Genomic DNA, 25,633 nt, shown 5'->3' on the forward strand with positions numbered 1-25,633 from the left:
TACACTAAAGATTATTTTTTTAGAGTTTTAGGCTGTGCAAGTAGGAATTTATTAACCTTAAAGCTATTGAGACATCCTCCTGCCTTAGCTCACAGTCTCTGATCTCTCTCCCAACATGCACTTGAATCAAAACTGATGGTTGTAAAGGACAAACTCAGCTCTCTGATCACACAACAGATCTCAGTTTTGATGTTCCTACTTCCCTACACATGAAATTCCCATGGGTGTGACTGGAACAATAGGATTATTTTCCAAATTATTTTTTATTGTAGTAACGCCCAGGACAGCCTTGTGCCAGACATGGCAGACATGGAATAAAAAGTTTTCAATTTAAATGGCAAATTAACACACAGGGTTTGGGTTTTGTTTTTCAGACTGATTAACGCTTTGAATACCCAGGCAGAGAGGTTTTGTGAAGCTTTGTTTTTATCGAAGTGGGGCCTCGCATGGCTCATCTTAGGGATCTCTGAGCTGGGCAAACAAAAGACAACCTGCTTTATCTACTCCATGCAACACAGCCTGGTATTCAGAATGACCTGGCATATCAGTGGAGCAGTTACTGGAGAAAAGTTTTGCTTTGCTCTTGGAGTACAGGCATGTTAGCAGGGTACAGCTGTCCCCCAAAAATCTTCCTTGAGCACCAGCAGTAGTCCTGTGTCAGGCTTAATGCAAATGCTGGCTTAGGGGTACCTGAACTTCAGTTGCCTCACTGAACACAACTGGCTAAGCTGACAAATCAAGAAAGGAAAAGAGGAATTGTTGATCTCAGAGCAATATAAGTAGATGGGTTTGTCTAGACTGGCTTATTATTTCTAATCACCTCCTCCAGCACTGGAAACATTAGAAAGCTGTAGGGTTTTCTTGCATTTGAGGAAAGGCTGTTTCTTTAGTGGTTTCAATGAGGGTTTTGTCACATCTGGCTCTTTGTATGGCAGTCACCTGAAACAGAGTGATGTGGAATAAAGCTGAGTCTGCACACTTACTGCAGCTTCACTCTAGAAAGAGGTACCCTTGGCTCATGAAATCTAGGTCCCAACAATGATGGGCAATCACATGGTAGATAACTACTCTAGAAAGGTGTGCTGCATAGTCCCTTTTATACCAGAGCCCACAGATGCCTTTACAAGTTGCTGAACAACTTGAAGACTTAGACTTAATGAAGCAATTGTAACATGCCACGAGAAGAGAAGGAGGAAGGGCAGGCGGAAGAAGTGTTGCTAGAAGAGTTCTGGGTTCTGTTTACCTGACACCATGCTCTGTACAGGTATTTCCAGTTGCATCCTAACACTTGTGAATGTGAAGCTGATGCTCTGATCTGGTTTTCAGTGCCTTTGTGGGCTCACAGGACACTGCTCTGAGTGTTGAAATAGCTCAAGAAAACAAATCTCTGTTCCTTTCAAGAGATGCCACAGACAAAACATTGATTTTTCTCCTTCAATATATTCTTTTTCTTTTTAGCTATCAAAAGAGTGTACCTGTCTCCAATGACAGTAATTTGTCTACTGTTCAGCCCCACGAAAAATGTGAAAAGTGCATGTGACATGGGCAGATTAACATCATGCAATTAATCGGAAGCAATGACTTGATTGTGCCATCCTAATTTTTTCTTTGATACGCTAAGTGCTCTCCTTTTGACATTGCCTTTTGTTCTTCTTGTAATTTGTGGGTTTTGGTGCCAGTATAATGCTAATGAAAAACACTGCTTCATTTAGGCAAAGTCCCTGTGTTCCTGTCATGCATGTGGCTTTCATTGCTGCTGGTAAGTGCTGTGAGTTTGGCAACAGAGGGCTGAATGTGAGGCACAAAGATGCACTGTTGTCTGTACAGGGCCCTATAAGCAAAAAAAAAAAAAAATTCAGGAGCAGACCCTGTTGAATCCTTGCAGACTAGCTGTTGATGCATGCAGATACAGGCCCTGTAGGGCTAAGTATGTGATTTGAAGGAGATGCTGAAAACCAGCAGGAGCCTGATTCATCTATTTTGGAGGACTCAAATGGTGCAAAGTGTTGTTTTGTTATGATGTAATGTAGCAAGGGGAATTAAAGACAGCTATGGGTACTGACTTTATGGATGGTGGAGGAGACTTGTTAGCCACAACAGGAGCACTAGTAAAGCATAGGATGCTGTTATAGGCTTGATGACTCCTTATGCTAGTTTTCTTAATGCTTTTTTTCTCCACAGAGGTTTTGAGGACAAGCAGGCGTGCGTCAGTGTCTTGTTTTTTCCACTTACAATTCCCCCTCCACCTCCTCCTAATTCAAAGTTAGAGTTTAATTCTGAATGAATTTATGTTGGTGTAAATTTACAGGTACTGATTTTGATAAAAGTTAGTCTTGTACTTTAAGATCAGGGCCACTGTCCTCAACTTAAGCAATTTTAGATCAAATCTTCAGAGGAGGACATATAAACAAGTGCCAAATGTCATCTTTGAACACAGGGGTATATTTCAGACAAATAGTTGATGTTCCAAATCCCAGCTCTATACTTTAAATCAAGGTCTTAAGGATATTTTTTTTCCTTGACCCTACCCCTCCCTTCAAGGTCAGGCTTTCTAGGAATGAACAAACCAGTGCGACAGATGTATTGGCAATATGAAGGTAGGAGACCTATTTACAACCAGGTTATCCAGCTGTGCAAAAATGTTTAGACTCAGGTGGTTCTTCTGAAAGGGTCTAATTCAAGCAGCTTTTATGTTGCAAAAATGACATACTTGGTTGTAATTGTGCATTATTTCCATGCTGCATGGATATCGAATGCCAAATTCCATCAAGTCAGTCTAATTTAACAAAGACAGATTCCATGGATATTTTTGTACATTTCGTCTTTCCTCCCTCTGTGAACCCTGGAAACTACTGTCTTCTCATTGATTGTGATAAGCTTGGGGGAGGGAGCAGCAAAACAGTTCAGTGCCTAGAAGAATGCCTGTAAAAGCAAAGCACTTCAAAGGAGTGAACCCCCTTTTTATTTCTGAGCACTCAGTCATGGGCTAACTTCTTTCATTTTCATGATGAAGGTAATTATGGTTCAGGTCAACCGTATTTATTGTTTGATTCAGTTGGAACATGCCACTAGCAAACTGAGAGGAGCTGGGTAGGGGGTATAAATCAGAGGGACTTTATGCTAAAGAAATACTCCTTGTGCCTTCTCACCTCTTTCCCTTTATGCATTTTTAAGTCCTTATCTGCCTCTGTTTATATTCTGCATTTATATTAGTGCTGTTGTACAGGGTGGATCTACTGTACAAATGAATCAAGTGTGTGTAATAGATGAGTGCTTATCTTCAGAGCCCCTCCTTCATTAGTTACAGCAGCTGGAAGGTGCCTTGTGAATGAGGTGGGGGATTGGAAGAGAAGAGGAATGGTCTCATGGCTGAAGAAGCTAAATGTTGCTCTGGGGACCTGGATTCCCTCTTTGTCTCTGAAAAAGAGTTGCACCCATGGCTCCATACTATTTGGCTATTCTGCTTCTAGGCTTTTAATAATTCCAGTAGGGAGAGGTTTTTCCCTTAACCCCTGTAACTTCAATGGCTGCAGAAGGATAAGGCAAAATTTTGCGCAGTTTCCTATGAATTGAAGTGAGTTCAGCCCTCGAGGTAATGCTGTTTGGAAGGTCAACCATGCACACAACAAAGCGAGGCAAGCACAGTTAAATGTGCTTGGCTGCAGAACTTGCTGAAGATTAAAGGTGTTGTGCAGACTGAACTGCATTTTCCTCCTAAGGTAAAGATTCCTCTAGGACTAAACTCCCTCCAGCAGTCTCTGATAATCCACTTTGTGTGGGAAAACTTAAGACTGTTATTGGCAACTGAGTATTTGAAGTGCACTAAGCACAGAATATATTGCCCCCTGGGGAAGGGTTATGCTATTGGGAAGTACCTAGATAAATTGTCCCATCTTACTCTGCTAGCCAGAACTTATTTTTATGGCCACTTTTTTCAAATTCTTATTGGGGAGGGTGGTGGTGATGGTGTGTGCAGAAAGACCGGAGTTCCTTCCAATCTTTGTCCGACCAACATAGCGGAGTGGGAGACCTGGAACTTGTCTTATTCCTGTTCGTGCCTCTGGCTCTCTGCTGCTTCAAATGGCTGCTGCTGTCTGGCTTCAGAAACACCAGCAGTCTTCCAGTTTTATTAGTTTCCCAAAATGAATGGGCTGTTACAAAGATTTTTCTCCCTTTTTCACAGGAGTCAGGGTAACCTCTATTAGTGACTATGAAGTACTCAGTGGGAGTAAGGCATGCGTAAAACATCAATATTGACAACAAGATTACTGTGGCTCGTCATGTCTTCTGACTTGCAGACCTCTTAAAACTTTGTAATGGAAGAACAGTCTCTGCTTTGAACTGAACCTTGCCATCATAAGCCTGTGTATGGCCACTCCCTTGCCCCTGCCAGGTGGCCTTTCATGGATTTCTTAGCAATGGTCCATCATTCTACAGACCTGAATCAATCCATCAACTCTGAACATTCTAATATTGTGGAGACTGGTGCTCACAATTGAATTTTGTAGCTGGTGCTCTGCTGGATAATGAGCTGAATGACAGCCTTGGATCCTAAAACCGAGTTAGCTGGGGAGAGCATGAATGTGGTCAAGAACAGGAGAAATTTAAGCCCAGCTTGGTTTTTATCTGAGCTTTCCAGTAACATGTGATAGGATTGTTTCCTTTTCAGCCAGGTCAGAGCAGTAAAGAGTAATCTGGTCACAGCCAACTGAATTAGCTGCTAAACTTGATCTGATGAAAGTCAAAGCACATTCAGGGAGGTGTGTATTTGTGAATAAGAAGGGAATAATGTAGTTATGTAGAACTGGATGGTTCAGGAAGAGATACCCCAGAGAACCTGGCAGCCTTTGAATCTGGATTTCTTGTCATGTAGAGGGCAACTTATGCTCCTGGCCTCAGTGGAGTATATAACTAACTAACCTCTCCTAACGATGGGTTCCAGCACACAATGTATGGATTGCTGTTCTGGCAAAGCAAGTGGGATGCTGTACTATTTACACAGAGAAAAGGGCACAGTTTGCTTTCATTGAGTTAGAACAGCAACTTTTTCCCAGTGAAAGTCAGCGACCTTCTGATTTTATTGAAATTCCTCTCTAGGATTGCAGGGTAATTGATAGCTCCAGTGAAAAATGTTATGAGGAAACTTGGGGAAATCTATCTAGCTATCAAAACACTCCTACTGTTTTCTGTGCCCTAAATGTTGATCTCTGCTAAGTATAACACACAGTGTGTTATCCTTATGGAAACAAAAAGATAATTCAGTGCAGTTGTTTACACAGCACAAAGCTTTAGGGCAAATCACAAGCATCAGAAATGCCAACCTTATTGAGAGACTTCTGTAATTTTTATTGGGAGTGGGGAGGGTCAATTCATGCCCATACACATGCAACAGGTGCTGATGAAACAGTTCTTCATATAAAGTCTTCCCCCCCACACCCACCCCGCCCTGAAAGACTTTGCTTGCTTCTGTCTTGGCCAGTTGTGGTGATTTGAGCTTTTGTGTTGTACTGTGTGGCATGTGCTTTCATTGGAAGTCCTAAAACCACATTAAATCTCCATTTTACTTGGCTCTACAACAGCATAAATGGCTTTGTTCACAGTCTAACTTGTAGGATTGTTTCTGCTGAAAGCAGAGCATTTCATGCTGGTAGGAGCATGGTGTGCTGTAAGGCCATGGATATCAGGAGTTGTAGCTATGTCCTTCAGTCCAGTGAACGCATCAGCCAGAAGGTCCTGTGTGTGGTAGGTGTTGCCTGCTGTAGGCCTGTCCTTAACAGGGCACTGCAGCAAGTCAGTTTTCTATGTGGAGTTGAACTGTTGTCCCACTGAAAGAAGTGATTAGGCAAGAATGTTGCCGCTTTAATTTTTAAGTTGCACACCCCTGATTAAACAGGCTACTTGCTGAGTCCCAATCAGTTCAGCCCAGTAGTTTCTGACATTGTTCAATTTGTGGTCACTTGTCTAGTGAAACGAAGCCTACTAACAACCAGTTGACTTTTCTCTTGCGAACCCCCTAGAAGGTCCTCCAGAGACCCCCCCAGCAGTCTGAGAAGCTTGGATAAAAGCCAGCAGTTTGGACTAGGAAAGACACAAACATTGCTTTTGGAGATGGCTCTAAGTTTGTTGTGGTGTGAGTCTTTCTAAGCATTCACAGTGGGCTTAGGAAACAGTACTGTGCAAATCCAGATGGTGAGAAGGGGGGAAGAGGAAGCTTGCTGTCAGTGTCTTCCCGTCCGTGAAATGATTGCTCTAAGCTAATTCAGTCATGCTAGCCAGGAATTAAGCTCTGATATGCGAGTATATGGCTCTTCTGGAACTTACAGTATTTTAGCTTGAGTATTTGTTACCGTATACTTCTTCACCCTCTGCAGTCCCTTTTCTCTCTCACTACAGGATTACTAGCTGTATAGACATCCAAAATCTCCAGGGGATGAACTGTGCATCCAAATAAGGCTTCTGATGAGGGGTGAAGCAGGTTCAGAAAGTCAGTGGGGTAGAATGTGGCTTCCTCCCTGGCATCTCCCTACAGAAGCAAAACGCAGTTCAAGCTCCCTGTGTAAGTCCAGTTGCCCTTTTGAGGTCCTGGCAGCCTGCTCCATGCATGAATGCCCCGGAAAGTTAGGTTTTCTTGTCTCCTCTGGTGTCCAGGTGGCTGAAGCCATGCATCACTGCTCTTACTGAGTCAGTAGAAAGCAGGCAACTCCCTCCTAGCCATCTGCTTAGAGAGGGGTCTGTTTAAGTTCAGAATAGTAGTTTTCAGAGTATCTCCAAATGGAAGCAAACTATTGACTTTGTTGCTCTAGTTAGCCAGAAAGGTCCACATTAACATCTTGAACCTACACAGTAAATATGATTGGATACCTGTTGGCATCAACACTCGTATTCCTTCTGGAACACCATGTTGTCAGCTGTGATCAAGACATGAGATCTTTGTCTGTAGCCCTGGACTGAAACTGTCTAAATCTGTAGCTTGCAGGCCATGGTCTGCAGATCCTCAGTTGTCCATGAAAGTCTTCCAAGAATTAAATAGGGTGTGAGAAGAGGGTGTCCCTTTGGAAACGGCTGGAGAAAATGGACCAAGCGAGACTTGCCTGTCTAGGCAAAGCAGTGGAAGACCAATTCCATGAGAAGCTGTGGGGCCTTGTGCTAAATATGCTGGTGATGAGCATGCATGAGATCTGACAGACCCAGCTCAAAAGGAGCTGCTATTCGGATCATTTTTTTTTTTGCTTGGTTAGAATATTCTTTTTGAATAAGCAGCAATATATTCTCTGCCATCCTGGATGCATGCCAGTAAAAGTCCTAAACCTTTCTTGCTAGCATCTGTATATAATATAAAGGGTCATTTATAATCTCTGTAAGCCATGATGGGGCCTTTCGTCACATTGTCTGAAGCCTGTTTGCATTCTGGAGACTGTTCTTGCTGACTTTTGGCTTGCGAAGAGAAATCTTGGGGTGGTTTTGTCTGTCTTCTTTCTGTCGTAGTCACTGTACTATTAAATCTACAGTGAGTTCCAAGCTATATATCCTAATGCATCTTATGATCAGCTATGCTCCTGTCTTTCTGTCTGACCTGCTCTATGCCACAGTAAAAATCAAACACCTAAAAGCTGCATTTGTAGGAAAATTATGCTATTTATGGGAATCCAAGAGTGTGATGTTTTGTAAATGGGAATGTACTTTTCAATCCTGGGTGGGTACCTTTGTAACTAAACTCTTCCTTCTGTTGATAAAGAGAGAAGTTAGAGAAATCTGTGTTCATGTTGGATTATCCGAGTATCTTTGGGGTCTGACCATTTTTTTTTTTTTTTTTTTTTTCCCCTCATGATCCATGCTGTGGTGATTCTGCTATAGGGAAGATACTGAGAGTGCAGAGGTGACAAGTGTTGTGGTACTTTATCACTGTGCTCTCGGTGCTCCTGCTGAGGAAGGTGGAAGGTTGTCCCTAGATTTGAGTGAAGGGTCTGTTATTTTGCCGTGGGCTGTCAATCCTGTTCAGCCTGGCAAACCCAGGTGATGGCTTCAGGCAATGAAAGCAATGAACTGAGAGCCTCGGTGAAGCTTCTTACTTCCTGTAATGATTGCTTCCTTTTATAATAGATCACTGAGCAGGTCATCTGAAATGAACCTGGGGAAGTGTTGGGTTTCTCCACGCCTGCCCCCCACCCCCCGCCAATGTGCAGGCTTCTGTCCTGTGCACTGTAGTGCGGGAGCAGCCTTTACCTCCAACCACTGCCTAAAAGCTCTGTCACTAGATTTTAACAAGGTCTGTCCAGCACGTCTCACTTCCAAGAAAGGCTTTTCCAAGGCAGAAATGACAACTTGACTGCCAAATTCCTTGGACTTGCAAGGGGATATGTGTACTTGAACAGTTTATTCCAAGGACCAGGTAGAGCAAAGGTGCTAGAGACCACCTCAGTCCAAGACAGCAGTTTTGGACTCATTTGGAAAGAAATCTATGTGCATGCCAGCAGCACCCACTGAATGAAAGCCCTGGCAAAACCAGCTTTGTAGATAGCTTAAAATAATCAACCTTTCTTGCAGTTTTTGACATAGCCTGCCCAGTGCCACCCGTTTAGCTCCAGATCCACAAATGTAGTGCTAGATTCCCAAGCCGGTTTAAAGTAATCCTTGAAGGACAAGATGACATTAAGTCTGGGTCTATGCAAGGGAAAGCTAAAGCGAGTAATGGTAGCTTCCCATTTCTTCTTAGGAGTTACAGTTTGGAGCTGCCATTATACATTAACCAGAGCAGACAGGCTGCCAGATTCCCTTTGGCAACTGTGGAGTCTGCCTCCAACACCTGCCTTTTTCTTCTGCATTGTGCTGGGGTGTGCAGTGGTGTTTGTCTTTGTTCACCTTCCTACCTCATTTGCCTTCAGGAATATGAAGTGCTCTAGTTTCAGCATCAGATATGGAGGGTTTTTCTCAGAGTGCAGTTGAATTTTATTTTTTTTAATCTGACACAGAAGTGCTTTGTATGTATCCAAGAAGGTGGCACAGGTTGTCTCAGAAGCCCACCAAAATCAGTATTAGAGTGAAATAATCAGTGTAGGATAATCCAGCTCCACATGATGGAAATGGTACATCTTCCCAGATGACTATGTGATGGGAGAAGGCCAGAAGGACACACACACAAGCTATGTAGCAGTTATAGCATATGTAAATAAATTGATTTATTTGGATTTCATTGACAAGCTAGAAAAATGGTCTTAACACAAGTGGAGGCACTGGAGTCCTTGATATTTATGCTCTGTTTTAAAATGTTCAGTAACTTTATTCTGAATTTGTTAGTATTCATGTCCCTTCATGCTGTTACATGTTCCTAGTGTGCATACTACTGCTTCGTTCCTCCCCTGTGGTGGGACTTTTCCTCATTGCATGTTAATGAAAAGTTTTGTTTTTCATAACTTTAGGACATATGCTTCTGCCATTATCCTATTAGGTTCTGTATGTGTGCAGTTTCTTTCGTCTGACACGAAATGCTTTTGCCCTGAGGTTTGTGCGGAAGTGCTGTCCTTCCGATGGCTGCAAGCACTGTGCTAAAAACATGCTCAAGGTAAATCATACGGAGCTGTGGTTTCCTCAGCCCCTCTTGTACTTGCTCTTTCTCTTGGCTGCTTTTCCTTCCATGCTCAGCTGGCTGTTCCCTGGGCACGAGGAGATCTTATCCAGCAATACCATCTCAACAAACCCCATGGCTGAGGCTTGAAGAGATGAAATGGCCGATTGCATCATGTGTGCATGTGAAATGAAAAAGAAAACTTGACTTTGAATTATCACATTTCCAGTTGTTAGCTACTGTCTTTGTTTCTTCTGGTTTTGCTCCCTAAACTTTGTGAAGAAGTTGTATTGAGCCTATTAAAGGATCTGCTGTCATCATGTGATCTGAAGATTCATTAGTCTTTTTTCCCCCTTTTTGTCCTTTCGTTCTATGATGTAGATGTTAGTACAGACATTTGGGTACTAGGGTGTCTGATCCCTATATATACACACCACAGACCCTCAATAAATCTGAGAGAAGTGGTTCTCTAAGACCTCCCTGCCAGCCTGGGGTCACTTGAGGTGTGACTGTAGTCCCTGCTTTTCCTGATGGAGAATTACAAGCAGGTTTACAGCGAGTAGGAGCAGTGCCTGCAGGGAAACCTTCATGACTCTTCCTTGACACTGCTAATGGGCTCGATGGCACCGGGTGAAAAGCCCCCCTCTCTTTGGGTGCCCCATCTTACCCATCTGGCTGTAGCCGAAGGTTCGGTGAGCAGCCTGCTGGCCCCAGCCTGCCCATTGTGGTCTGCAGCACTCGGCTCAGCTGCTGGCATGCGTACCTCCTATTTATGGAAATGAGAGTTATCCAGAGAGCAGGGACCCTTCTGCGGAGATAGGAGGGGAATCCAAAAAGGAAACAAAATGCAACAAATGCTGTAAATGGCAAATACTGGAAAAATTAAATTGCCATGGGGAAAGGTGGGTTAGGGAAGGAGGAGGGGATGTACAGGTGCCTGTTTCCACTGGGCAAGCAGTTTGATTTTTGGTTTGCAAGGCTGGGGAGCCACTGTGATGCTTAGAGAAGAAGGGATCAACTGTACTGGGGGCTCTTGCTTTAAGATGGATGAGGAGCCGGGACTCTTCTGCATGCGCGGGGAATGCTTACACAAGCACTTTATGTGTTTTGGAGCACAAGCTGGTGTTTCCACTTCCCATTAGTGATCCCAGTTCTGATCCCCAATCAGTAGGAAAGTGGCTCTCAGGCCTGTTAACTACGCTGAGGTACAAAAGCAAAAATGTGAACCACTATTTAGCAAACATGAATGATGGTTGCAAGGGGAAAATGAAGGTATCCTTTTTTTCCCCCTCAAGAATGACACTGGAACCTAAAAACATAATTTTCAGAGAAGGTGGAAAAGGGTCTATGGGTCCTGATTCCCAGGGCTGACACTGTAGTTCCTGCCTTCTCATACACCTTATGGTGAGGAGGTCTCTCTCACTTTTGTTTTCTTATAAGACAGCATAAGACACTAGTCCTTCCCTCCCCTGCATCTTCTCTTGCCCATTTTTAGACTGTAACCTCACCAGGACAGCAATATAACTTGTTTGGCACCCAGCTTGATTAAGCCCTGCTGACAATGAGCTCCACCACACCAGAAAGCAGAATTTTCCAACTCAGATGTTGTTCAGAATGGTAGGAGGCTCAGGAATAACGAGCAGGGTGAAATTAAGACTAGTACAATGGGAACTGACTATCAGGAGATTTGGAACACTTTTTTTTTTCCTTTCTTTTTTTCTAAAGCCCTATTGTTTATGATAACTAGCAGAACTAAATTATGTACTATAAAACTCTGGCCTCTGAGGACCAAGCAAGAGGCGTTACTGGATGTCTTGTGGTTCAGGTTGGCAGAAGCAGGGAATCTTTCTGCAGCTATTGGGAGGAGAGGGTGGGGTGAGAAATGAGGACTGCAAGTTAGGCAAGCTATGGCTGGCAGAAGAAACAACCCCACCCCCGGATACTTGGTCTGTTTTTACTGCAGTCTGATGTATGTTGGTTCAGCTTGCCGTCTTACTGGGGCTAACAGTATCCTTTCTCTCTGCAGGCATTGGTGTCACTATACAGTTACACGGACAGTTTCCTGCCAAGTGCAGAATGGGTCAGAAACGGTGATCCAGCGAGTTTATCAGAGCTGCCGGTGGCCAGGACCTTGTGCCAACTTAGTGAGGTAAAAATCTTCATGTCTCATGTTGCCCAAATTTTCCTGCATTTCTCGTTAAATTGTTTACCTTTTAAGCGCTGCATAGAGGGTTGAGATCAACGGATCACATGTGATATCCTGCTTCATGGTGATGTAACTAAAGAATGGCACTGGTGTTAGCTGTAGAGTAATTACACGTGAAGGTAAGGTAGTGTTAGGGACAAGCTATGTGAGACAGTTTAGCTTAGGTTGTAATGCCAGTTTGTACTTCTCCACACAGGAGGCTGTTGCTAGTCCATCGTGAAGCTAAATAAATAATGGAGTCCAAGAGAGTGCAGTGTGACTGAACAGCGTTAGCAGGGATGCTGGACCAATGGCACTATGTGGCTTGTTGGTATCAAGTCCTCATACTCAGGTCTTTAGGATAATAATTGATCACATACATTGGAAAGCTTTGATCAAATTCATTGCAGCTGGTGATGGACAAAGGTAATATGCCCTGTACCATTTGGAGTGGAATTTCCTTACAGCACCTCTTACACCTGCATTTCAATATTCTTTAGAAACATGCACGAAAGCACAATGTCCCACAATGTCCTCTCTCCCCAGATGAGAAACAAAGCTTAGAGACAGTGACTTGTCAAAAATTTGTCCTGAGCCTGCTTTGCCTTTCAATCGTTTGTGGTCTTGGGACCCACCTACATTTAAGAAAAAAAAAAAAGTATGAAATAGTTATCCCCAGCTACCACCTTTCAGTATGCAAAGTGTCTTTGTATTGTTGCGTTCTCTGAAAAGACATTCTCAGAGCAGAATAGTGTTACCCACCCGTCTGGGAATTGGTGCAAAAAAGCCATTGTGCTCTAAATTTACACCTAGCTTCTATAACAATTTGCCATGTAGACAAGCCCATAGTTTAGCTTACAAAGCTTAGTCATTTTATTGTTATTGTTACCAGTTCACCCACAGGGTGTTGATTGAGGTCCTCTTGTAGTTGATAACCTAGCCAGAATGTGGTTGAACTACCCACTTAAATACCCAGAGATCCACCTTCCCAGTCTGTTCTTGTGACTCTTCATCTGGAATTCACATTTTGCATGTGGCAGTTACCACAGTTGGTTCTCCAGTTTCTACTTGGCCAGTGGTCAGTTTAAGTTTTTTCACTTGTAATATATCTGCTTTGGTGTCTCTTTGGTCTTGTTTTATGCAAGGCTGTGGTTGAAACACTTAATATTTTACACTGTTGTGGCCAAACTTCTGTTGAAGCTTTTTAATTTCCCAGACTTTTTAAGCACATAATTGTCATTAGAAACTTGTGAGCTTTCACCTTGTCTCCTAAACTTGCCAAAAATCATGCTTATTTTTCCTTGTTAACATAATGGTAGTTTCATAAGTACCAAACAATTGATCACGTTACTAGTAAAAATCCTTTTTGTGGGCTCCTGCAGTTACTCATATACATTGATTCTTACATTGTTAACCCAGAGACTTTGAGTAGTGTGTGCTGTTGTGACATTATTATTCATGGAACATTTTCAGTTTCAAACGTAGTTTGGCTCATTTGCCTGACGAGTCCAATTGTTTGGAGACAATGCAGAATGGCAGCAGACTTATTTTCACATAGAAAGAAAAATTATCATGGAAAGAAGCTGGGGTTATTGATATTTAAGGTCTTGGCTGGTGAAAGTTCAGCTGACAGGAGCTGCATTTCTGGAAGATGATCACCATGAAGAAACCTACCAGAAGAGATGGGAGGACACTAATGCTCTGTTCCCTTTGCAAGTGGGAGGAAACACGAGCAAAGCGGATGGCACCCTTCCAAGGAAATTACTATATTGTCTGTCCTTTAATCATGCATCATATGATATTCTTGCATGAAGTAGAGAAAGACCCTGGACCTCTCTTTCCCAAGGACCTTCAGAAAGCTGTTAACTGGGTGGGCTGCAGCATTTGTTATCCACAAAGGTAAAGCAGGAGTTGCATGTGCTGCTTCCTGATAATTTCCTATACTGCCACTGTATGAAAGCGAGAACCCCAAGAACAAGTAGCAATGAAGTCGAAGACACTGAGGTCCTGAGCGTTGAGTGGGTTGTTGTATAAGTTATCCCCATCCCAGACATCTTTTATAAGTGGTTGCTTGTTTCCGGCAGTGCGTCTGACTTATAATAACAGAATGAAAAACAGCCACTGAAAATTATGGATCTTTTGACGTGTAACTACTGTGGGCAACATTTGGTAACCATAAGTCATGTTGTATGGTTGAGGTCTTATTTCCTAGGCCAATGCAGCAGCCTATCAATGTTACGTTGCCAGCACCTATGGATGCGTGAGTAACTGGCTTTCTTTTGTCTCAGAGTGAAGCTGAGTTTTGAAAAAAATTTTTAAATTATACTTTTACCCCTCTTTCACCAAAATGGTGTTTCCTAAAGAAAAAATATCCAATCTCTCTCCTAATTCAGGTGAATCTCATCTCCTGTTTTCAGATGAAAACTCCCAAGGATAGCAATGAGAAAGACAGACCCCAAAATCACAGGGAAGTTGAGTCCCTCTTCTATTCAGCACCTCACTTGCTAGTGCAGTTCCTGGCAAGTTATACTTGTTTTCCTTATTTTTCTGCTAAGAAACTGGCTTCAAAGGGGTGTGTAAGCTTATATCGGCCACCATGCTGTATAACTTCCTTTGACAGGTCTCTGAAAATTCTTACAGAAGATGAACAGAACGGAAAACTCAACTTGGGTGCCCTACTTCCCTGTGTCTGAAAGCTTTGGGTGACCCTGCTGTTTGCCTGGAAGATGTCCTGGTTTTCTCAGGTGTCTGTTTTTTCTTGTGGTGAACATGCTGTCTGTGGTGCAGGGTGAAGACAACCGCTTGGGAAAAGCAGTGTGACTAGTATCAAATCTGATAGCATCCTATCCCAACACTTCGCAAAACACAGGAGAGAGCTTATGCTAGCTTCATGGAATGGGAATCAAAGAATCCCTTGTGTCACTAAACATCTTCTCAAAGTCACCAGTCCTTGAGTGTGTTCCTGTAATATGAAGGAGCTTCTCTATTTTGTCTACAGTCCTTAATGATTGCCTGCTTGACTGTATCTGCTCTACATGACAGGTCCAGCAAGAATGTTTCACAGGGCCAATGCTTCACTCCCATCAAACAATGTTGTTTTTGTTTCCTCCTTACCTTCTCTGTACTAGCATCTCTGTCTTTTCAGGTTTTCTGGAAGTCTAGGTTCTGGCAATGTCAGACTTGCTCCAGGTCTGGTAATGGCTACAAATGTTCATGATTTCTGTACCCCTGTGATTGTTCAGGTAATATAAATATATCTGCTTTCCTTTTGCCAAAAAGACAAACTTAAAGATATTCTGGCCTTGTCCTATTTTTCTCTAGTGAGATTTCTGGTGCCTGAGCTTGAAGGGGGGGGACGGGGGGGACAACAGCCACAATGCAAAATGTCAGTAAGCCATTGGCATTATTTTGTCTTTATAGTATTTCTCCCAGCTGCGACTTGAAACAAACTGTTTTCGTCTCCTTGTTTACAGGGAGTCAACCGTATCTGAGGGAGCTTTCATTCTGCCAGCACCCGTTATCGGGCTGCTCACTAGCAAAAGGGATGCCAGCCAAAAAAAAGGCATCTCTCAACCTCGTGGTGACAGCTGAGAGGGGTTCTCTGTTAGGCAGACTTTGCTTACAAGCAGACATCAGTGTGGCCAGACAAGGATTTAATCCATTTCCTGTCTCCCATTCATTCGTGTTATGTTTCTTTCCCTTATTGCACAAACTGCGGCTCAGGGTCAAGCCTTTGACAGAGGAATATCTGTGAGATCCCCAGCTTTAGCAGCTTCAGTAGTGTGATGTCCTTGCTGTCTATTCACTTGCTCTTGGGAAGCTGGCAGCTGTACCTCTTTTGCAGGAGTGTCGTCATCTTGGCTGGGATGGGATGAGCTGCTCTGTTCTTGCCCTCCACCCCAGACTCTTTATTTAGCTTGGGTGCTGAGTTGCTTTGGAGCAGTCTTGGCTGGAGATTTTCCCTCAGCAGATCTATTCTTGAAATCTCTCTATTTGTGTAGTAAAGGCTTCAGCTTCTGCGCGCCATAGGATATGCCTTTGCTTTGTCACGCTACGAAGTGAACGGGCAACTTTCCAGCAGTCTGGCTGAAGCTCCTAGTGTACTTATAAAAATTGCATGCCACTTATCTGTCTGAAGGAAGGGATAAAGTCTCTAGCTTGGTGTTTCAATGGCAACCTAATCACTGGGTCTCTGCTGCCTGGATGATTGCACCCTGCTCCCAGTAAACCCAGGCATCTGAATTGTAACCCTTCTCCTGAGCAATCATTTTGCTGCAGCAGCTGCAGGCTAATGCACAATCCTATCATGCTTAGGACACTACACTCCTCGAGGCTCACAGAGAAGGGTGCTTGCATAGGCCAGGCAGGGATTTGAGACCTGCATTCAGTTGCTGGAACTTTTGTGACTTCCTGTGCCTTCAGTCAAGTGATGCCACCTCGCCTGTAAGATGAGAACAGTACTACTTTTGTCTTACTGTGTTTTACGACTTTGAGAGTAGGACAACTTCTTGCTATACCCTAATTGGCCAAAATCAGCCTAATTTTGATTAGAGTATTTGCGTATGACTTGTGGTCAGTAAAACAGTATCTCAGGAGGTAAATGAATGTGATGAACAGCCTGGCAGATCATGCACTGTTTCAGCCTTCAGAAGATGAACATTTTCTGCTTCAAACTGTTGTTGCTGTGAAAATCCCTGTCTCATGTCTGGAAGCATGCTGCTTCAGACTGTGGCAGGATATTCTAACTCCTCTCCTACTTGTTTCATCCTAGAAAAATGAATGTTCCCCGCAAGGTTGTGTGAGTGTTCATCCTGCTACTTTTTGCTGTATTCAGTGGTCACATAGTTGTTTCACTCTACCTTTTGAGCATCCTGTCTCTGCAGCACTTTCTGGCTTCAGAGAATCTGAAGATTCCCCTGGAAACACAGAGCTGGCTTGTATGGGGATGGGCTTACCCAGTCTCCGTACTTCAGCAAGAGCCATTGAAACCCCAAACATAAAGTTACTCATCTGTCAGCTTCAAACACCACCCAAAGGTGGGAGAGATGGAAGGGGAGAGCATTCTTGCAACACAGCAAATCTGGGCTGTAATGCTCTTTCCAGCTGCCAGTCATTGCATGTTTTTTTCCTTTCAGTATTCTAGCTTGTTTGGCTTATCACAAATGCTCTGTGCTTTTGATGACATTTTTAATGTAAGCAGGCTACATGTCTTGCATGGATCATTCTTGCTGTTTCTGAATGTTGGGTTTTCTTTTTTGTTGTTTTCATTTAAACTGAACACGTTTCTGCTCCCAGGGGGATTTTACAAGCTAGTTTGCAGAATAACAAAGAAGGAATTCTGCAGGCTCATCCATTTTGGTCTTCTCTGCTTTTGAAGACTCTATTGCTACAGGGTAAGTATGAGAAGTTGGGGATCTCTCACCCAAGAGACTGGCCTGTAGCTGATGTTTCTCCTCAGTTTCAGAAGTAGTAACGCCGCAGGGAAATCCTTCTCTTTCTTTCCAGTCAATTGAATAATAAATCCTAGAGCTTATTCCAGTGCATTAGAATTGCCATTTCAAGTCCTGTTACACACAAACTCTTTTATGTGTTTAACTCCCTTATTTCTCTCCAAGTTGTAGAGTCATATGCTTGGAAAAAGATGCCTGCTCTCCCAGGCACACACAGGATACAACTGTAGGATGAACAGTGCTCCTGTGAACAGGATAGGTAGAGGCTCTGAGTTTGTAAGGGATTAGAGCTGTAGCACAAAGGTGCGTTCTCATGTTTGGGAACAATGTGGATGGCTGTGTGCTGCTGGCTGGGCCCTAGTGGAGGGCCATCTGCTTTGTAGATTGTGCACAGGCACAGGTGTCCTCAGGCTGCTAATTGAAGGCCTTTTGATCTTCTCCAGACATGCTGTCTGGGCACTCTTCCTCCCTGCTGGTAGGGAGGCAGCTGGCAGTGCTGCTCTGCTATAGCACTGAGATCTAATTGTTAATAAAGACAGGAGCTGATGATTACTCTGGTGGCACAGAAACATCTGTCTCTGTGTCCTTTATCTTTTTTCCTTGGGACTGAGAGACTGTAGAGTATTGCTCTGTACAACTTGGGATGGAAGGTGTATAAGTTTCTGTTTTCTGGGTTTTAGACTCTCGGTAAGTTGTGCAAACCAGACATGCTCAGAGTGGAACAGAGTCCTCTTCCTCGCCTTTGGCAAAGGCAGGAGACATGTACAATGGCTTCCAACACTCCTGCAGCTGCAGGTTTTGTTTTCTGTCCAGTGTCTGCAGGAGCATATTTGAAACTCCTCTGGTTACATTCTTCCCTGGGGAACTACTGCCTTTGTGCTAGGGAAGCTGGAAAAGCTGGGGTTGCAGGGGAAAAAAAAAAAAGAGCACAGGTCTGATTCACGGAGTGATGGTCTCTGCCATGCTTGTGAGTGCAAATGTGATGGCAAAGGTAGTCCTTGTCCCTGCATCAGCTGTAGCACTAGTTTGAGGTGAAGTTATCTTGTCTGTATTCCATAGAGAAGCTACCTGGTATATCAGGGTCTGGTAGGCTTTGAGAGGATAGTTATGATGGTCTGTCTGGAGTGGGGATAGTGGTGTTTGGAACCAAATATGTTCTTGATAGCTTCTCTGAGAAACGGACTCTCTATGGTACACCCATAGGATATGTTAATCTTCTCTATGTTAATACTTGTCAAGCTCTTTCCAACCTCCCTTCTTTCCAAGGCAGTCAAGTACTTCAAGATTAGATTACGTTAACGTGATGTATTTGAAATCTGATTTCAGAATACCCTGATTTTCTATGGGGAATTTTAGATTTTTGGCATGTCTGTAAATCAGGGCTTGGGTACCAAAAATTGGAGGAACTACCATGAGTTTTGTTCTGATCTTTTTTTAATACAGAGGTAGCACTTGTTATAATGAAGATGGATTGTCCCTGTTAGAAAGACAATAGGGCAGTTATTTGTACAGGGTTGGACCCATTGGGTTGATATGTGACTTCATTGCAATGAGAGTAGTACATAAAAGAAAGCTTGGATTTCTTGGTTTCCAGATTCTTTGCTAGTCAAAAAGGCAAGTTAATTCTTCTTGTTACCCTCAAACCCACCAGTAAGTGATGTTGAAACTTTCAACCTGACACTTAAATAAAAATGAATAGAAGCTTCTGAAGGTTGCGGAGGTCTCCTTGGGCACAAACTTCAGTGGCTGAATGAATCCCACTAACAAAACCATCTCTTGTGATGTGGAAATGAGTTTCACACCTTCTCTCTCATGTGGTATTTGTGTACAAACAGCTTTGTTTGTAAGTGTCAAAGGGCAGGGGAAATCCATAAAGGGGGCGGGTATTTCCGGTGTGTGACAGGCTGTCCTTCTTGGGTCATGGCAGAGATCATGCCTTTCTCTTTGACCTGATTTTTGAGGCTCTGATCCAAGAATGTGACACACTTTCTCTTTCTTGTGTCATGTGTGGCTGTTGTGTTCAGTGACACTTCCTTGAGAGCAAGGGGAACATATCCTTGCATGCTGAGGTGTGAGACTTGTTGGCTGCCATCCCTCAGTGTGTCCTGACCTCTCCAGTATTTCTAGCTTCATACCCCCAAATCAGTTAATCGGTTATCTCACGCTCCATCCCCAAATTACTACTTCCTGGGCAGTCAGTTAGAGAGACACAAGCAAGAGACTCGGTTTCCCAAATGATGACTGCATGCAGATGAGTTCCTGTAACTTGTCTGACACTGATCAGGCAGTCTCCAAGGACAGCCAGGTGTTTGATCTGATCTAGTAAAAGCAGTGGCTGCTAGTTGAGTTTTCTGGGTTCTTCCCTCAGTGTTGCCCCACTCCCTGGGACATTGCTGTGAGCCTCAGCAAACGTTGGTAAATGACGCTTATCTCTTGCAGTAGAGTGGCAGGTCCCAGTAGTTTGCTTCTCTGTGAAATGCTTGGAAGCCTTCTGCTGAAGGGGACTGTGTATGCTGAGCACATCCTTTGGCTGTCTGGGAAGCAAAGTCGTTCAGGTTGTGGCTCATCCTAACCTCTTCTCTTACTGTGGTTTTGCAGATTTCTATGCCAGCGTTTGTGGCTTGGGCGACATCCAAGGGAAAGGCTTCCCTATTCTGCTACCAATCCTTTTTCCTGCCTGTTGTGTTTTCCACACATTTTCATTCCAAAGCTTCTGACCTTTAACAGGTATCTTCTTTTCCTCTCCTTTTTTCCATGTTTTTTCTTCTCCTTCAATTGCAACACTTCAGGTGTCAGACAGTGGTCATGCTTTGCTAAGGGAGTTTTCTTTGCTCCCCTCCTGGAATAGCAGTCAGAAATCTGTGTGATGTGATGATATATGTAACAACAGATTTTGGTGCCATGTCACATGCTTGAGGAAAAATGATGCTATGAAGAACAGAGCAACTTTAGAGTGAATCGGAGCTAGCAAGCAGGGACCACTTTGCATGCCTGACTGCATAATGCTGAATGGAGCTGCAAACATCAGGACTCTTCCAGGAAATTCAGGGTGGGTGGTAGGCTGTGACAGCTGAGCTCCACGTTTGTCATGCCCTGAGAAGTCCTTGCTCGTTTGAGGATTAAACTCTAGCTACTTCCCCGACACAGAACTGCTGCCAAGATTCCAGTCTGGCTCAAGCCACTCTCCACACTTCATAATGAAGTTTGAGAGAGCTTTAACATCTTGGTGTTGGCAGAAACATGGTTTTAAAATCACGGTGTGGTTGGAGACTAGCTGGCTCCGGACACTGGTAACAGGGCTGGAGACTTTCATCTCAAGGTCAAATCCAGCTGTGGTGTTAGTGACAAAGTCATGAACTTCTGACTGATGGTTCAGGGCTTACGTGTGGAAAGATGTCTCAAGTCCAACGCCAGAAGTGGGAGTCGGGAGACTTGGGTTCAGTTCCTGAACTTTGCCAGAGCTGTCTGAGAGGCCCTCAGCAAGAAACTTAAAGTCTTCATGCCTGAGGTCTCTTTGAAAAAGCACTGAAGGTCTACCTACATCAACATGGTGCCAAGTCCTCAAACTCACTCAAGACTGCAAACTCCTGAATACCATTGGATGCAGAAGTGCTAAGAACTAGGTGGGATTAGCTGGCTCTGTCCAGCCCATATTAGAGAAGTGCCTGGATCACAGTTGTCAGTATTAGAAGTAACTGGCATGCTTTTTGGCAACTTGGAAGGTGAGGACGTAATGTTCTTGGGAGACAGCACTGCTCTCCTATCGCTGGGCGATCCATTTCAAGTGCAGGCAGCCCCATGCTCAGGAGGAAGCTTGCGCAGCCCTCTTCTCCAGTGGCTATAGAAGTTGGTTTCTGTGTTTGGCAGCTTGCATAAGTAATCAGCAACAGTTTACTGAGAAATTAGTTTCCCAAAGACAGTGTTAACCATGACTGAGCTGTTCCCTTCTTTCCAAGACATACATGGGCAGCCTCTTCTGGCAAGCCTGTGTTACTGCTCTTCACAGTAACTACCAATGTCACTGCAGTGCTGTCCTGGATGTACACCTGTGCCTGCTACCCCTTGGAGGGATTTTGGATGAGATTCATGCAATTTCTAGCTCCATTTTGGCCTTGTGCCTAGCCCAGCCCAGGGCAGTACTGCAGGCGGAGCAGGTTGGGGCAGCGCTCCGTCTCCTGGTGGCTCTTGGCACTGCGGGAGGAGGCTCTTCCCCAAGGAGACCCGGGTGCTCTGGGCTTGTGTCTTGAGAGAGAAGCATAAAGCTGCAGCCTGCAACACTGTAATCCCAAAGCTTCAGCCTGTCCCTGTGCCTGCCAAATTCCTTTGGCTATTAAATAAGGGTAGGAATTTTGAGGGGAGCTTGTAGAATACGACTTCTGTGTTTGCTTTTAGCTTCATGAATAGCAGCAGTGACTTGCCTGGCAGTATACTGGGAAAACTCTGATTTGCAAGCTTTAAAGGACTGCTGTTTTAAAAGAAAAGCTGGCATTTATGGAACTGTCCATTTTGTGTTGACTTCAGAATCACTGGTGCCTTGCACAGGTCTGCTTGTGTCTGCACGTAGCCCTCTAGTTTCCAGTGGGGCATGGCAGTACTTGTGCTTTAATTGGGACCCTGGGGGTGCTGTGTGCTGTACACAGAGCTAACAAATGTGTCCTGCAGAGCCTTGGCTGTGGTGAGGAAGAGTGTAACCCTATTTCAGATGGGGAAAACTGAGGCACAGGTCAGCTAGCTGGAAAAAAAGACTCCATGGAGATCACCAATGTAATGTGTCATGATGATCTTTGTCATGCTGATGTGTTGATACACCCCAGATCTGAGTGGTGGGGGTGGGAGAAGGGAAGACACCCGAGAGATTTATGCAATTTTTGTGAGAGTAATGTTTTGGAAACTCTGTTAGTACTGAGTGAGGAAAGGCTAATGCCAGCCTTTGTTCAAGGTCAGAAAAATCCCCATAGAGGTAGAGTGCGGGGAAACAAGAATCGTAATCTCTGCTACTTGTAACAACTTGGTAGCAATGAGACCTCCACAAAGCATACTGGTGTTATTTGGGAGAGAGGTATGGGGAAGAGCCAGAAGAGTATGAGGACTTAAGGAGAAAAAAGGTTGTCAAATCAGATCCACACTGTGGTAAACCCTTGCTCTGTTATTTTGTGTGTCTCCCTTTTTCTGCAGCTGGGGGAGGCTGGCTGCTCTGGGGATATATCCAGGCAGGAAGATGTGCTACAAATCAGTAGCAACACTGCCCTTGAGTAGGTAAGTCCATTCTACTGACTTCTTGTTTGTGTTAGTTACAGGACTCTCATCAGGCCCACGTACAAAATGTCCTACCGAACTGTGACCACGCTGGAGTGGAGATGCTGTCCTGGCTTCACAGGGAGCAACTGTGAAGAGGGTAAGTTATCCAGCAATGCATCTGTCCTTACAGAGCAGCTAGGGGATGTGTGGATGGACTGGCTGGGTTGAGCTGGGTTTTGTTCCTTAATTTGCTCTATGCCTCTCAAACACAGAACAAATCACCTATTCTCTTCACTCCCCGTCGTTATCTGAAAGTTCACATGCAAGCTCCAAAAGGTGGTCTTAGAAAACAGACCATACTGAATGCCTGCAAAGAAGCCTGAACAGGGAGGGGAAAGAAATTTGAGAAATGGATACTCGGGGATGACCTGTTTATAGATGTGCTCATGCTTCGTGTCCCCATTGCACAGTCCTTCAGAAAATGTGCTTTCTCCATGTCAGTGTGCATGTTCTCTGTAACTCACTATCGTCACCAGTTGCTGTAGCTGATGAAAGCTGGTCTCTGGTTGGCTGATTGTAAAAATTTTATGCCTGTAAGGTCGGGACACAAATAACATCTGTGTTCCCAGAGAGTTTTGAATTAAATTAGGCACCTTCTGTTCCTCTTCCCACCCTCCCCTTGACTTACTGGTGCAACATTCAGGTTGCACGGTGCATGTGAAAACACAGTTTTGGGTTTGGCATCTGATCTTTCACTCGAATGAAAACACAGGGCTCTTTCCAGAGCTGGAAGAAAGCAAAGTCTTTTCTCATCATGATGGACAGAAGGGGCATGTTTTGCATTTTCCTTCCTTAGTTTTCTGCTTTAACTGTTACTTCTGGGGCTTTGAAACAAGTCCTGCTTCTCCATCAAGTTTCAGGTTTAGGCACTAAGGCTTCTGCTGAATGTATGTCATAAGTGTTCATGGCTTATGAATGGGAGAGAAACTAAGCCTTGAGTTTTCTGTTCATTTGCATCAGGTCAAGATAGCCTGCCTCTGCTGGCTGGTGAAGGGTCATTGGGGGTGTCCAACATCTCTCAAGATTCTGCTGTTTGTAGCTGCACCTCTTTTTCTTTGTGCTGTGATATCTCGGTGCTAATCGCACAATTCAGGCAAATCTCTAACTAGGAAGTTGTCTCATTACAGTCACAAAAATGATGGTTGCAGACAGCAGCTCGCTTCAGGCTGCTGAGGAAACAATAGCTGCCCAGAAGCTCAAGAACACTCTTAAAAAAGCTACCCTAAATTGCAGTCTACAGGAGAGAGCTTTGAAATTTAGCATGCTGCTATAAGAAGTGAGCCTGGGAAAGTAGAAGGTGCTGTGTGCAGCTTGGATTTTTACCTGTCACTACAGTGGAGAGGGATGCTAAGGATTGTGGCAGAACTGTTATTTCCAAAGTAGCTGCAGCTTAGCCTGGCTGAGGATCTGACCCGGGGACCAGAGAAGCCCATGTGTGCAGCCCATTGTGCTGGTAGGTTTGGACAGGTGTGAATAATTACAGCTTAGTGGTGCTGCTGGTGTAAAGGAGAGAATCCAGCTCCCTCCCGCAGTGCCAGATCTGTCTCAGTAGAGTTCAGTGGAAATAAAAAGCCAACATAAGCTTGTTTGAGAAAGTCAGCGGCGATCTCACAGGAGCAGGTCTGTGGAACGAGGTGACAATTTTATGCAGTCAGTTTTCAAGGTGGAACTGTTCTTTTGGGCTTGGATATGGTCTGCGGAGTGTGAGCAGAAAGCCAGTAGCAAGCCCTCACTTTATGTGTGAGATTCTTTTTACCTTTTTTTCCCCTCCCTAAAACATCTGGCGCTACCAACAGTCCCATATTCTTGAAAGAAGGAGGAAAATTAAAAAAAAAAAGACCCCTTTCTAGCACAGCAGGGTTGTGCCACTTAGTTTCTAGCAGCAGTATTGACACTAGTGGTGTGCACAGCACCTCAAGCTGTCCAGAGGCATCAATTTTAAAACTGAAGTGTTTACTTGCTCCTTATGTTAATTCTTAATGTTAGTGTCACTTGGAATCGTAAGTAAAAGAGGCTGAAAAGAGTTTTTTAGGGCTTTTTGGCAACCTGATATAAAACCTTTTGTATTCTTTCCTTTCTGTGCTCTCTCTTACTTCCTACTACAAATTTGGTTCCTCTGAGGGGGTAGGATGCTTACATATGTGTGGGTCCTTCCTGGAAACAGCAGACAAAAGAAAACAGAAAACTGAAACAAACAAAACCAGTGCAGTTATGAAGCCACAGTGAATTAGCAGGGTAGGACCTCAAAAGGCTTTAATCCTTTTTTGGTATTAGTTAGATTTCTCCTCAATATTTCATTTCACTTGTATGTGCAGCTGGTGCTTTTGAAGTTGATGTGAGGTAGGTATGACTGAAAGCAGATTGGACCTGCACTATTTTTAACTTGCCTTCTTGCTGTGTTGCAAATGCTCCAATTCTCTGACAGTCACTATTGTTCTCCATGTGTCAGCAGAATAGCAACTACAATGGCTCTGAGTTTCCACTTCAAGATGTCTCCTGTTTCCAGGGACTGAAGTAAAAAGTTTTCTTTCCTAATGGGCCCTGGAATAGTAAGGTTGCATTTTCATGAGTAGGACAGGCTAAGTCAGGAGATAATGGATTGATCAAACACACAGATAAGTTCTGGCAGTTGTATGGGCATGGCTGTGGGGTCTCTTCTTCAGACTGATGGTGTTTTTGCATCTTGAGACTTGGGAGATCCTATCTGTTGATTCCTTCTTTAATCCCCAGTGAGCAGGGTTGATACTTGCTCCTTTTTTGTGCTGTTCTGCAACAGTCTCTTTGGGGCACCCACTGTAGCCTATCTGGAGGATGGATTATTTTTACTAGCTGTCTTTTTATGAGGCCTTCCTTGCCCTCTTAAAATTTATTTCTTTTAGCATTTTATGAGGGAAGATAGGATGGTGGGAGGGTGAACCAAGGAAATCGAGTCAAAGAACTTGAAATCATTCAAAGGCTGTAGTGCAGCTATTTCCGACATGCATACTTTCTTGTTATCTCCCAAATGGCAGGTCAACTTTTCTTTTATAAAGGAAACACTCCAGCATGGATGTCTAGCCCCAAAGTATGACAGACTCCTGATGAGACTGGCTTGCTGTAACACACCCTTAATCAGAAAACTCCCCTTCCATAGTAACA

The 25,633-nt window shown here is 43.9% G+C and overlaps 1 protein-coding gene across 1 annotated transcript in view; it reads left to right on the top strand.

Annotated features, from left to right (window-relative positions):
* COL26A1 (collagen, type XXVI, alpha 1) overlaps positions 1–25,633 on the top strand; it is a 175,541-nt gene that overhangs the window by 13,551 nt on the left and 136,357 nt on the right. The window contains exons 2-3 of the mRNA XM_010573524.1: positions 11,589–11,711; positions 22,489–22,592. Of these exons, the coding sequence (XP_010571826.1) occupies positions 11,589–11,711; positions 22,489–22,592 (227 nt within the window). The remainder of the gene's footprint in view (positions 1–11,588; positions 11,712–22,488; positions 22,593–25,633) is intronic.

This window comes from Haliaeetus leucocephalus, unplaced genomic scaffold, assembly GCF_000737465.1.
Source record: "Haliaeetus leucocephalus isolate CR32 unplaced genomic scaffold, Haliaeetus_leucocephalus-4.0 Scaffold395, whole genome shotgun sequence".
Classification (NCBI taxonomy): Eukaryota; Metazoa; Chordata; class Aves; order Accipitriformes; family Accipitridae; genus Haliaeetus; species Haliaeetus leucocephalus.